The sequence below is a fragment of the Rhinatrema bivittatum genome, chromosome 1, assembly GCF_901001135.1.
Source record: "Rhinatrema bivittatum chromosome 1, aRhiBiv1.1, whole genome shotgun sequence".
Taxonomy (NCBI): domain Eukaryota; kingdom Metazoa; phylum Chordata; class Amphibia; order Gymnophiona; family Rhinatrematidae; genus Rhinatrema; species Rhinatrema bivittatum.
This window is the reverse complement of record NC_042615.1, coordinates 728,913,527-728,928,343: the sequence shown is the minus strand read 5'-3', so window position 1 is coordinate 728,928,343 and position 14,817 is coordinate 728,913,527. Positions and strand designations below refer to the sequence as shown.

General features: G+C 44.7%; 1 protein-coding gene across 1 annotated transcript in view; it reads left to right on the top strand.

Moving 5' to 3' along the window:
• ITGA2 (integrin subunit alpha 2) overlaps positions 1 to 10,482 on the top strand; it is a 302,711-nt gene extending 292,229 nt beyond the window's left edge. The window contains exons 29-30 of the mRNA XM_029577571.1: positions 8,110 to 8,226; positions 9,106 to 10,482. Of these exons, the coding sequence (XP_029433431.1) occupies positions 8,110 to 8,226; positions 9,106 to 9,183 (195 nt within the window). The 3' untranslated portion in view covers positions 9,184 to 10,482. The remainder of the gene's footprint in view (positions 1 to 8,109; positions 8,227 to 9,105) is intronic.
• The last annotated feature ends 4,335 nt before the right edge of the window (positions 10,483 to 14,817 follow it).

Below are 14,817 nucleotides of genomic sequence, written 5' to 3'. Positions count from 1 at the left end.
TCCTTAATGTACCGTGTCTGTTACCCTGGAGGGTCCATTGAGACGATGGCATTCCTGGATTCTGGAGCTGGAGGTAATTTCATCCTGCAGGACTTAGTCTCCCACTTACGAATCCCTATGCATAGACGGAGACACTCCTTCCAGGACCTGTCCTGAAGTCCACCGCACCCATTACTGTCCGCACCGGGGTGATCCATTTGGAGGAGATAGCCTTCCTAGTGTTGGATAAGGCTGTCCACCCTGTGGTGCTAGGGTTGCCGTGGTTACAGAAGCATTCGCCCATGATTCAGTGGGATACTCTACAGATTGTCAAGTGGAGCCCTTTCTGCCTAGCTAACTGTATGAAAGTGTCTAGAGTTGCCGCACTTCCATTGATGCACTCTGCCCTAAGTCCTCCTGCACCTTATGAGGACTCTACGGACGTTTTTTCCAAGACCAAGGCAGAGATCCGTCCGCAGCATCGTCCGTATGACTGCGCAATAGACCTGTTACCTGGAACTATGCCCCCCTGAGGAAGGGTGTATCCCTTATCATTACCTGAAACCTGGGCCATGTCTGAGTATATTTCAGAGAATCTCGCCAAGGGGTTCATTCGCCCGTCCAAGTCACCTGCAGGGGCAGGCTTCTTCTTTGTCAGCAAGAAGGACGGCTCGCTGAGACCTTGTATAGACTATCGAGGCCTAAATTCCATTACTAAGCAGGACCGTTACCCGCTCCCGTTAATTCCAGAGCTCCTCGATAGGCCCCAGGGAACGAAGATTTTTACAAAGTTGGACTTGCGAGGTGCTTACAATTTAGGCGGAATTCGTTCCGGAGATGAGTGGAAAACCGCTTTTAATACCAGAGACGGGCATTACGAGTATCTTGTGATGCCTTTCGGCTTATGTAATGATCTGGCGGTGTTCCAGCACCTTATGAATGAAGTGTTACGGGACCTTCTGAACACCTGCGTAATCGTCTACCTCGATGATGTGCTAGTCTACTCCCAGGACCTGCCTTCACACCGTCAGCAAGTCCGTCAAGTGCTCCAAATACTTAGGGAGCATGGTCTGTACACGAAACTTGTGAAATGTAGTTTTGAGATGACGTCCCTGCCGTTCCTGGGCTACATAATCTCCGCAACAGGCTTTCAAATGGATCCTGATAAAGTGGCGGCAATTAAGAATTGGCCCCGGCTGAGGGGTCTTAAAGCGTTGCAATGCTTCCTCAGCTTTTCCAATTTCTACCCTCACTTTATTCCTAACTATTCCCGTATGGTGGCCCCATTGACTGCCCTCACCCGAAAGGGGGCCAACGTGGTGGATTGGCCTGTTCCCGCCTGCCAAGCCTTCGAGGCCCTTAAGGAAGCATTCTTGTTAGACACCTGCCTTCGTCATCCGGATCCCAGCTGGCCCTTTGTGGTGGAAGTCGATGCCTCCAATGTGGCCGTGGGGGCCGTGCTGAGCCAGTACTCTGATTCTGGACAATTGTTACCCTGTTCATATTTCTCGAAGAAATTCTCCCCGGCAGAGAGCAACTACTGTGTTGGTGATAAAGAGTTGCTAGCCGTGAAACTTGCCATGGAGCAATGGAGACAGTGTTTGGAGGGAGCCAACCATCCGGTTACGATTTACACCGACCACAAAACTTAGCATTCTTGAAGCAACGCCTGAACCCAAGGCAAGCCCGGTGGTCGCTGTTTTTTGATCGGTTCAACTTTACTTTACGCTACCGACCCGGCTCTAAGAATGTTCGAGCCGACGCGCTCTCGCTCTCCTGAGGTCAAAGAAACTCCTGACACTCCCCAGTATATTTTGGATCCTGTGAAAGTGAGCCTTGCAGCAACCTTGGTGTCCTCCCAAGGGAAGACTGTCGTTCCATGTCGCTCCGGGAGAGCAGTTCTCACTTGGGCCCATGACTCCCTCACTGGGGGCCATGCTGGCTGTAAAGGGACTTTAGACTTGTTGAACCGATTCTACTGGTGGCCGACGGTGAGACAGGACGTCCAAGCTTTTGTGGGCTCTTGCCCTACCTGCGCCATTCAAAAGCCGCTCATCGGGAGGCCCAGGGGCCTGTTGCAACCATTGCCCATCCCAGTAGAGCCTTGGACACATATCTCCACCGACTTTGTCGTGGACCTTCCCGTCTCAGGAGGTAATTCGGTCATTTGGGTGACCGTAGACCAATTCTCCAAGAGGGCTCACTTTGTCCCCTTGCCAAAGTTGCCTTCTGCACCTGACCTAGCTAACCTCTTCGCTCAGCATATCTTTAGACTTCACGGTCTCCCGCAGGATATAGTCTCCGATCGAGGACCACAGTTTACTGCTCGATATTGGAAAGCACTTTGCAAACACTTCAATGTGCAACTTAATCTTTCGTCTGCGTTCCATCCCCAGAGTAATGGGCAAACGGAACGGACTAACCGAACCTTAAAGACTTTTCTCCGTTCGTTCGTGAATGAACGACAAGATAATTGGGCCAAGCTACTCCCGTGGGCGGAGTTCTCGTATAATAATCATACGCATGCCGCTACTGGAAGTTCGCCTTTCCTCATTGTCTATGGGAAGCAACTTCGACCGCCCTTGCCTTCACCTGAACCTAGTGCACTCCCGGCAGTGCAACTTTCAGCCCGCCAGCTTCTTTCATTATGGACTTCTATCCAGGGAAAGATCCGTAAAGCCGCCCAGTCCGCCAAGAAATGGGCGGATAGGCATCGTCAGCCCACGCCTATCTTCCTCCCTGGAGACCGCGTCTGGCTTAGTACAAAAAATCTACAGCTACGAATTCCATCTCGAAGACTAGCTCCGAGATTCTGTGGGCCTTTTCGAGTCGCCGAACGAGTGGGAGCAGTCTCATACCGATTACGCCTACCCTCCTCCATGCGCATACATGACGTGTTCCATGTGTCATTGCTGAACCCTCTTGTTTTATCCAGATACCACTCCCGGGCTCCTGAACCATCGGACCCTTCAGTACCGGATGAGGTTACATATCAAGTACTTGAGATCTTGGATGTCCGGTTCCATCAACGCCACTGGGCGTACTTGCTTGCCTGGGAGGGTTGCGGACCCGAGGATAATTCTTGGGAACTGGCCCATAACATCCTCGACAAGGACTTATTACGGCAGTTCCATCTGGACCACCCAAGTAAGCCTGGACCGGCTAAGAGGGGGCGTAAGAGGGGAGGTACCGTTGCGGTTCTGGCCGCGAGTGCCACGACCAGACCCTTACCTCTGTGCTCCTGGACCTATTGCCGCTTCTGGAGGCCTGGTTTGCACCCTGTTCGGTGGCGTCCCCGCGGGGGCCGCACCACCGGGAAGCTTCCCATGGACGCCCTGCTTCTAGGCACGCGCCACTTGGACACTTTTCTAGGCCATTTCCCACCAGTGGTGACTCCGCCCAGTTCTTGACGTCAGACGCCGCGGCCTTGATAAGCCGGCCGCTGACACTCAGTCTTTGCCTTGCAACTGGTTTACCTCCTGGTTCCCTGTTGCGTCGTGCCCCGGAGTGAGCTGCCTTGCTACTCGCTCCGTTCCTACTTGCCTGCTACAGTACATGCTTGGTTCCTGCTTGCCTGCTACAGTTCCTGCCTAGTTCCAGTACCCGAGTCCTGCTACAGTTCCTGCCTGGTTCCAGTACCCGAGTCCTGCTACAGTTCCTGCCTGGTTCCAGTATCCGAGTCCTGCTACAGTTTCTGCCTGGTTCCAGTACCCGAGTCCTGCTACAATTCCTGCCTGGTTCCAGTACCCGAGCCCTGTTACAGTACTTGTCTACTGTTCTAGTCTGGTTCCAGTCCTCAGTCCTGATCAACAACCCGCCTAAGTCCCAGCGGCCAGGCCCCTATGGGCTCCTCCCAGGGGGGCTTCAGCTTCCAAGGGTGAAGCCGCCTAAGTCCCAGTGGTTGGGCTCCTACGGGCTCCTCCCGGGGGAGTACTAGCTTCCAGGGTGAAAAGCACCTCTACGTCCTGCCTGAACATCTGCCTCCCAGCCTGCCACATACTAGAGACATTGACCACCTTTCCCAGTCTCCTGCAGGTCGGCCCAAGGGTCCACTAAATTGAGACTCCATAACAAACGGGCTCTCCTATGAGAAAAATGCTTAGTATTTCTGGCCCATTGTGAAGTATATTCAATTTCAGAAAAAGAACATAAAACCAAAAAGAGTGACAAGGTCTTCAGTAAATTAAATTCTGAGACTGGTGAACTGTAAAGATTACTCTTAATTGACAGTAAACATTTAATAAAATGGACTCAACAAATCTAATCTAACACATGATATATTTACTGCCTCTGGATTCAAGATATAGAGAAGGCAGTAAGCACAAAATCTGCTTTAACAGAATTTCTTTTCTATTCATGTGTTTTCAGGGCAGTAAGCCCTACTTTATTTTACAGGTGGATGGAGAAGGCATTAGCAGAATGTAGCATGAGAGTCTATCAACCTGAATGTAATCCGCTTTCAAGTGTCACGAAATGCGGAATATAAATAAAAAAAGAGTCACTGAGCAGCTATAAATATATTTTACATGCATTGATGTGATGTCTGCATGCAGTTGTGCTTAAGGTTTGTCTTGATTTACAAAGATTCATAAGAATGGATGGGCTAGGTAACAGCATCTTCTCAAAACAGGAATATTTCCTTGGAAATGAAATGGAAAGCAGAAGAGTGCTTTGCACTGCATTGCAGGGAAACCAGCTTCTAATCACTGGCTCTGCCCACCAAGCCAGAAAGAGCTGGGGATGCTCCAAAGGGAATACATTTATTATTTAATTGTAGTTAGACCCTTTTATTAAATTAACGCAAGACATCTGGTGATGAGCTTTTGAGCACTATGCTCCCATCCTCAGGTCAGTGAAGATGTAACCCCCTTTTTGGTGGGTGTCCTGAATACAGGGGTATACGTTTGCCCCAGGGCCACCAGCTCCCTTTCTCTCTACACAATCCATATTCCCCAGGTGCCAGAGTCCTTTTCGACAAGGTGGGGCTGGGGGAGGATACATTTCCAAAGCCCTAGGCAGACTGGAGAGTAAGGGGAAACAGTCTCTCAGTCTTTTTCTCTCAGATGTACTCATGCTTGGGATGTCCTTGCTTGCACCTTATAATCTAACAAAAGACACTGGACATGCAGGTGGGTTTTCGAACAAAAACTTACTGCAATAAAAAATTTCTTAAATCAAATCAGCAACAAAAATTATCCAACTAAACTAAGCTTTTCAAGCAAAATTCCAGAAGTGCTGTTTTCTCAGACCTGCCTACCTGAGTTAGTGTCTGTACAGGTGGCAGGCACTAAGGAAAAAATCAACAATCCTAAATGATAGAAGGTGGGAACCTCCAGTGGGGACTGGGATTTCTTGAATTTTTCCCTGATGTTTATCTTGAACCTCTAGGGTAGAAAGTCCCAAAAACACAAAAATCAAACTCTTTTCGCCTTCTCATGGCAGGACCTGGTGGCAAAATTTCCTCCCAACTACAACAGGAACAAAACTCTTCTCCAAAAATACTGCTCTCTTCTTCTCTAGAAAAGCACTGCTGTTCCTCATTTGTATTGCAGGCAGGGAATCACAGCACATCTTAACCTCCTCCAGGCAAGGGAAAAATCACACCTACACACACCCACACCCACAAAGACTCTCCCAACAACTCTCCTTCCAACTTCCAGAGACGCTCCCTGCCAGACCAAGGGAGTGCTGGTCAGAAATATGCATCGTCCCCTTGTATCAGACTGTAGGGCCCACAAATGGAGAAAACGCTACTCAAACTACAGAAAACCACCCAGCTTCTCCTACTTTGCCTTTTATGCATGTTGCTGACCAATCCAGGCAATCTCACAGGAGGGGGTCTGCAAAATCCTACTGACTATCTAATCCTAATTTAGGGTTTAAAGTAGCAATGACTGGACAGTGAGGACCTAGAGGATGCCGACAAAGAGAGAGACACTACTTTTACTGGGTTTAAGTAGCACAGAATCAAACAGGCACAAGGTTGTCTGCATCTGCTGGGAAGTTACAGGTTACATCATTACAGCTCCTGTAAAGGGATGGGGTGAGGTTTGACAGAGAACTCTGAGACAGTAGCACTTTACAATGCTAGAAAACACATGGGGCCAATGCAATAAATTTTGCAGAAAGCGGGCGCTGAAAAGTCAGCGCCTGCTGACTTTCTTGCAATGTGCACTTTCTTGCAATGTGCACAGAACCAATTTTAAAACTATCTGCAATAAATTTTATGATGATTGAAGGCAACTTTTGCAGTTTTAAAACTGGTTTGAAAATGGCTTGCATGACCAGCCAAGCAGCTGTGGCAAATGCTGAGCACTGTGATTATTTTGATTCCTGGACCAAGCATCTGCTCCCTAGTCTAGCCAGGACTGAAAGAAAAGCAGCATTTCCAGCCTCTGCAGTGAGGGAGTCTAGTGGCCAGATTCAGGGCTCTCACTAGCTGAGTTCCAGAGGGAGCTGCAGTTTGTCGCCCTGTGGCCAAGGGCTGTTGCTATAATGGCTCAGTTGAGTTGGGTGCCATCTTTTTCTTCACCCCAGGCGGCAGGTTGCCTTGAGCCACCCTTGGTTAGGAGGTACGCTCATGGTGGGAGAGGAAAATACACATAGGAGTGAATTTTCAAAGGAATTACAAGTGTAAAAGTAGCATCTATGAAAACAATTCTGAAAAGTCCATTTATGTGCATAAAACCTTTTGAAAATTCAGCCCTATGGAGTGAATTTTCAAAGGCATATATGTAAAAGTAGCAATTTTCAAAAGCCATTTTGTGTGTGTAAATTCTTTTGAAAATCTCTGATATGTAATTTTCAAAAGGTTTTATATGTATAAATGAAATGGACTTTTGAAAATTGCCACTTTTACACATGTAACTCTTTTGAAAATTCACTCCATAGATTCAATTTCCATACCTATGGAAGTAATTTTCAAAAGATTTTCTGCACATAAATGGGCTTTTGAAAATTGCTATGCTATGTGCTACGTTTATGCATGGAACTCCTTTGAAAATTCACTCTTATGAGTTAGTTTCTATATAAACAGCACCTGCAGAAAAAGCAGATGCAAATATTTGCCAGTACTTTGCACCAAAGGAATTTTTCAAGGCATAAGTATGTGGCTTTCCCTTTGGAATTGTTTTTCTTTATAAATTTAATGTTTTATTATGCAATTTCAAAATATTACAATTAAGATCATCCTGAAATAAACAATAAAATGATATACTGACCATAACATAAAAAAGAATAATAAATAATTTAGAAATAAAGCATCTATCCATTTAGCTCACAAAAAGCACAGGAGGGGCCCCCCCACTATATAAACATGAGGGATTAGTATTAAAGATATTTTTTCATAGGCAAACTAGCATAAATAGAAGAACTCATGCAAATCATCCCGTACCTGGACTTCGAGTATCCCATCTACTTAGCATCCAAAAGGAAACAAAGTTGTGTGGGTCTGAAAATAATGAGACATTCTGCAGCTTCACAGGGTTTTTACAAGGATATCAAACAAACTGAGTCCTAAATAAATTACCTCCTGGTGCCTTTTTTTTTTTTTAGATATTTCTTACTATGTTCTTGAGTTTAAAAAATAAATCAGGAAACCCCCCAATTTTTCTGCCCAGAAATAAGTTCTCCAGTTACAGAAATAAAGACGCATTATAGAGTCTTTATCTTGGCTGAAGACAACATTAATCAACAAAGTGGTTCTTTTGACATCTAGATCTTTCCAAAAGATTAATCAGGTCCATACTATCTAGAGACAACTCCCCTCCAGCTTGCTCACCATTCTGGCCTTCCAATCTCATTCCAACAGGCAAATAATATCTGTTACTATGGGGCATTCGCTGGACCCTTCAAAACATCAGTATCGCTTAAAAAGTCCTAATGATGATGCTATAGTGCATTAAGTTGATGAAACAAATTAAGAGGTCTCACAAAAGTTTCCATTTTCTTATGAACTACCGCCTTATTTTGAATTAAAGTTATCTGCACACCTAGCAAAAGAAATGTAATCATTGCCTTCTACATGATTCTTTTACTTTATTTTATAATACATAGTGATTATTGGAGTACATTTCTTCCTTGGTTAACATTTCTGATACAAGCTGAATAAAAAGGTTTGTGCTTTTGCAGATTCCACTTACAATATTAAAACCTGATGAAAAGTCCGAGGTGCCAATAGGTATTCTGATAGGAAGTGTAATAGCAGGTCTGCTTTTGCTGGCTGCATTGATCGTTCTCTTGTGGAAGGTAAGTAAGAAACCATTTACGTATGTTCAAAAGCGTATTGCTAGGCTGGCTGATAGCTCAATGGAAGTGCAGTACGCTGCCCTGCAGGAGATCAAAGTTGGACTCCTGAGCCCAGCCTCTGATCCTCAGTCTGGCCAGGGCTTGGAGTGCTGCCTTCTAAGAGGGTGAAGTCACACCCATCACACAAGGCCAGCCACCCAGTTGGCAGACTCAGTATATGCCTGTGTACTGGGGTCCAGTGGGAGCTGTAGTTTGCGACTGGAATGCTTTGAAAATTAGCAGGAATGCATGGAGCTCAGCACAACATACCCGCACGTTTATATCTGCTGATCTACAGGTGCAAATATGTGAGATGTCCCACCCCAAACTCCTCCTCTTTTTCTAATTTGATTTGAACCATGCGTTATGTGCTTTTCGTATGCATTATGGCATTTTCGCATGCGTTAAAGGCGTTTTTCGTATGTGAAAACACCTTAATGCATGCGAAAACGCCATATAGCACTTTGATAATTTGATAATATAGCACTTAGTGCTAATTTGTATTATTCTTCAAAAAATGTTAATATTCATAATAGCAACCTATGGTTTTAGAAATACCAATTGTTGATAAATGGCATATAATAAAAACTCTAGATGCCCAATCTATATTGAAGTGTTCATCTCTATTGGAGGCTCTATATTTGGTAACCTCAAGTTTAAAATTTATGCTTATTCGAGTTTTTGTTGGTATGCATGAACCCCAAATGAAATTTACAATGTACAGTAGCATTGACCAAAATTAAATTCTGAATCATATCCCAAGACACAACATTATTTAAAGAAGGTAAGAGTAACATGGCTACTGCTATGTCTGATAACCATTTACCCAACTTCTTGTAGCTTGGTTTCTTCAAGAGGAAAAATGAAAAACTGATGAAGAATGAGGAAGATAATGAAGAGACTACAGAGTTAAACTGAACAAGAACAAGTTTAGTCTGCATCTAGAACTCCCTAAATTCACACTGTACCATGAGTGCCTTGACAACTGAAATTATTCGTGAACTCTTTTCATAAAACTTATTGATTGGATATTTGTGGGAAAAATGTTTTGGAATTTATGTTGTCTTCAGAAGCGCCACTGCTGGTCAGTTCTTTTTTTTTTTTTTTTTTTTTTTTTATTTGCAATGGTTTACCATATAGAGTTGGGTGCTTTTTACATAGAGATTTAGAGTGGTACTAGCAGGTCTGGAGGTACACACTATTAATAATAAAGGGCCTGATTTAAAAAAGCTTTTACGCGAGTAAATGAGCTTTTGAAAATTGCTATGATAGTAGTTACATTTTCGCACGTAACTCCTTTTGAAAATGACCCCCATATAGTGCATTGGTATTAGGAAATCCTGCCTTCTATCTCCAGAGGGTCAACAGAAACACACACAATTCCTTACAATGCAGTAGCACAAGCACAGTTCACCTCTTATTCAAGAACAAACCATTGAAAATGTAGGCAAATGTTTTGCAATACCTCTCTTCTTCCTATATCCTGTTTACCTTGCAAAGACATTTGTGCTTAATTTATTAAAACAGTGACAAATGGTACAGGCATGTCCTTGCACTTGAATTTAGAACTAGGGGGTCTGCTTAAATTATGGACCATAAGAGCAAGTTTTGCAGATTGTTCACATTATAAATAGGCAAGTTATGTGGATATTACCTGGGTGTGTTCACACAATTTAAAGAGTTGTCTGTTTCTTTGTACAAAATGGGCAGAAATATTATGTATGCATTCCTACATAAAAACAATTCAGTTTATTAGTTAGACTCTAGTAAGCTGCAACCAGCAGACATTGCAGCTGACTTCTGTCTCTGCAGGCCATACCCTGAGATCACATGTTTTGTGGCCAATGAACTGGTTGGAATTGGAAGGCAACATTTTGCCAACTATAATCCATTCTGAAGTGTCACAAAACGCAGAATACAAATTTAAAAAATAATTAAAAATTGCACCAATGTGGAAATCCCACTCTTTGATAGTTTCTGTAAACAGTACAAGCATGACAAGGAACATTCTGCTATCCGTGGACTGATTTTAATTGGGCGAGGGTCAAAATTCAGGAAAGGCATCCACTATAGATTAAAAGTACAAACAGCACAAAAAAGCATGTAGCCCACTGTTTAAATCAGCATTTCCCACCCTTTTCAAGTCCAAGCCACCCCTACATTAACAAAAAAAAAAAGTTGCATGGCACACAACACTTCACCACGCAGGCAGGGGGGCTATGGAGAAGACTCAAATGGCCAAAAGAAAAGGTAGGGAAGCATTGAAATACCCACCAGTCTCTCTTCCATCTTTTAAAAGATGGGGGAGTAGGTAGGCATGAACTCATCACAATGGACCGCTTTCTTCTATAGACAAGTGCAGGAGACGGGAGAAGTAAGAGTACTGCAGGCAGCAGGCTCAGCTAAGTTACCTTGGCAGCTACATGTAGTTGCCAGAGCTGCTCCCAGTGCATACGCTCCCATCTCACTCAGCCCGGTCATAAGACAGACACTAGAAGAACAAAGGAGGAGGTGCTGTGTGCACTATGGCACAAAATGGGGACCCAGTTTTCCATGCCCTGTCACTACAGTCTAAGGCTCATGCTGTAAGAGGGGGAATGCACAATTACACATTCTCAAAAAGGAGCTCCTACACCATTAAAAGCCACTGCTGCTGTCTCTTGTTGCTGTGAGGTGCAAAGAGCGGAGGCCGGAGCATCAGGCAGTGGTGAAATTCTTGTAGTACAACAGTGTTCCCTAGCCCACTGATTTAAATCTTGGTTGCACTGACTGATCATAATTCTGGTACTAATTTTATTTTACTGCTATTTTCTGAATCAATCAAGTTGTGCTGGTTTTTTGTTTGGCAGTGTGATGCCATCTTTGACCCATCTTACCAAATGTATTAGTTGTGTTCTTTATGAAGCAAAATCTTCTGCTTTTCAAATTGTGGTAGAAGCTACATAAACTGAATCATATTTTTGGCCCAAAACTTTACCAGATTGGCAATGTTACTCTGTTTTACAAGATTGCTTAGTTTACAGATATACACTGGGACCAGTGCAATTTCAAGCTTGTTGCATACAAATCACTGTTCGTGTTTAATATCGTTTGCATGATGACAAACTGGATTGAAACAACTTTTTAACCACTGGCTACGAGGGAAGTGACAGAGATGCATTTAGTGTGCTGCTTTGATGAGCGATAGCCATCCTCTGTTGAAGTTAACAATCTGGACAATGATTTTTTTTTTTTTTAAAGAGGAAATCAAGATATCTACATTAGAAAAATGTTTGCCCACTGGCACTTGCTAAGGATGTGGGCATTACTAACAACTGCATTGGGCATCATGCCATGCAGCACATGAAGTCTGAAGCGTTTCTATAGTTTTGGTTTGTCCATTTTTTTCCAGATGCTAGAATGTAGCATTTTGCTAAACTGCATTCAGTAGTTGGTTAAACACCAAAGACACTGCCTTTTCCTTGTTTTTTTTGTTCTGACTGTAGCCTCTGCAGGCTCCTTTCATTTCATGTATGATTTGAACTCAAGACAACTTACCACCGACTGCCATTTAAATAGATACATCCAGAATCACATTGCAAGAAAAACAAAACAATTTACCATTTCCCTTACAGGGAAACGTTTCAGGTTGTTGAAATATCTTCCTGTGGGCAAAAGGCATGGGTGAGATTATTCAGAGTACAGTACATGGAAGTGACTGTCATGTCTGTGTTCCCATGATGCTACCCTAATGCCTTTGAGGCAACTGCTAAAAATTCCAAAAAATCAATTGCAGTTTTTAAAAACTAGCAGGAAAGCACGGGCACTGGTTGAAGGTACTGCTGTGGTTTATCAACTAATGTGATAAATTAAAAGGGAGAAAATATATTAGTAAAGGTTAAAAAATGATGTGTGGTGATGTATGCTTGACATCATCACGGTAACTGCAATACTAAGAAAACAGGATTGGATTGTTTAAACTAGAGGGCATTGGGAAGGAAGAAACCTGAGTTGAGCTCTCACCCCAGACTTTTTTTGGGGAAAGACACAAAAGTGAGGAGCTCACTACTCTACTCCTGAAGCAACATTGTAAATTAGGGGGAACAGGTACGAGGCAATATGGAATGTAGAAAAGCTAAGGAGACTACACCTTGAATACTATGTGCAGTTCTGGTTGTCGATTCTCAGAAAAGGTATAGTTGCACAGGAAAAAGTTACAAAGAAGGCAATCAAAATGATAAAGGGGACGGAACCACTCACCTATGGGGAAAAGCTAAAGAGGTTAGAACTGTTGTACTTGGAGAAGAGACGGCTGAGGAGGGATATGACAGAGGTCTATAAAATTATGAGAGGACTAGAAATGGTAAATGTGAATCAGTTATTTACTCTTTTAGATAATAGAAGGACTGAGGGCCACTCCATGAAGTTAGTAAGTAGCACATTTAAAACAAATCAGAGAACATTCTCTCAATGCATAATTAAGCTCTGGAATTCTCTGCCAGAGGATGTGGTTAGGGAAGTTAGTGTAGCTGGGTTTAAAAAAAATGTTTTGGATAAGTTCCTGGAGGAGAAGTCCATAAACTGCTATTAATCAAGTTGACTTAAAGGTAGATTTTAATACCCATGTGTGGTTCCCAGCATGCACATACGGACATGCCAATTTTGTAACATGCGTGTGTTGACACGTGTATGCTATAAAATCTGCTTCTCACGCTCGATTTTATATCGGTGAGTGCTAGTGCCGAATTGGGCACATGGGGGGGGGGGGGGGGGAGAGAAATTTTGCAACATGCACACAGCAACGTGATAGGCCCTTAACTAACCTGCCACTCTTTTCCCCTATCTGCTTCAACCCCTAAAACCCTAACTACCCTCTTTTTTTTGTTGTGCAACCTACCTGTTCTCCATAGCAGCAGTAAGTTGCGCTGGTCCAGAATTCCCGACGCGAGTGGCAATGGGACAGTGCTTTAATAGTGCTGTCCCAGTCTGCCCATGCCCCACCCACGTCCTGCCCAGACCCTGCCTCCAGCATGCCCCTTTTTGGGCGGGTGTTACTTCTGCACATACCGGGAGATATGCGCTTGGCTGCGGGCCTTTGAAAATGCGTGCGGCCCGGCCACGCATGTATCTCTTAGTATAGGCGCGGCTAAGCCTTTTATAATCTAGCCTTTAGGGAATAGCCACTGCTATTGCTAGGATTAGTTGCATGGGATCATTTTAATGTTTGGGTACTTTCCAGATACTAGTAACCTGGATTGGCCACTGTTGGAAAGAGGATGCTGAGCTTAATGGATCCTCGGGATCTGACCCAGTATGGCAACTTCTTCTGTTCTCAAATAACTGGAAGGCTAGAAGCACAAATGCTTATAAGGAATTGTATTGCCTATCTGCAAGCCCAAATGACAGAAGTAGACCACAGTATTGTTGCTATTGTGAAGACATAGTTTGAGGAGTCCTATAAATGGGATACAGTCATAGTGGACTATAATCTGTTTAGGAAGAATAAGAATGTGAGAAAAAGGGGGAAGACTAGCTCTTTATGTGCAACTGCAATGGAGGGGGCTAGGAGAAAGGAGGTGGTTTACAGACCTCTGACACAGGAAGAAAACCTAGACAGAGATCTTGTTGAAGGTGGGAGATACTTGTGGAAAATGTTAATCTATCAAATGTGGATTATTTATTTGATGAGTTTTATATACCGTTATTCGGTATATAATACATATAGGGGCGGATTTTCAAAGGCGCGCGAATAGCCTACTTTTGTTGCGCTCCAGGCGCAAACAAAAGTACGCTGGATTTTAGTAGATATGCGCGGAGCCGCGCGTATCCACTAAAATCCTGGATCGGCGCGCGCAAGGCTATGAATTTTGTATAGCCGGTGCGCGCCGAGCCGCACAGCCTACCCCGTTCCCTCCAAGGCCGCTCCGAAATCGGAGTGGCCTCGGAGGGAACTTTCCTTTGCCCTCCCCTCACCTTCCCCTCCCTTCCCCTACCTAACCCACCCGCCCGGCCCTGTCTAAACCCCCCCCTTACCTTTGTCGGGGGATTTACGCCTCCCGGAGGGAGGCGTAAATCCCCGCGCGCCAGCGGGCCTCCTGCGCGCCGGGCCGCGACCTGGGGGCGGGTACGGAGGGCGCGGCCACGCCCCCGGGCCGTAGCCACGCCCCCCGTACCCGCCCCCAAAACGCTGCCGACACGCCCCCGAAACGCCGCGACGACCGGGCCCGCCCCCGACACGCCCCCCTCCGAGAACCCCGGGACTTACGCGAGTCCCGGGGCTCTGCGCGCGCCGGGAGGCCTATGTAAAATAGGCTTCCCGGCGCGCAGGGCCCTGCTCGCGTAAATCCGCCCGGTTTTGGGCGGATTTACGCGAGCAGGGCTCTGAAAATCCGCCCCATAATACGTTATAATATGTTATTATACATATTATACATATGTTTCTGTTCAATTTGTTTAAAACACAAAGAAACGATAAAAAACAAAACAAAATTATAACCCCTCAAAACAAAACAGCAGCACTGTCTCAAAAAAACACCCCCCACTCCCCACCAGGCTGTCCCTTCCCAATCCCTC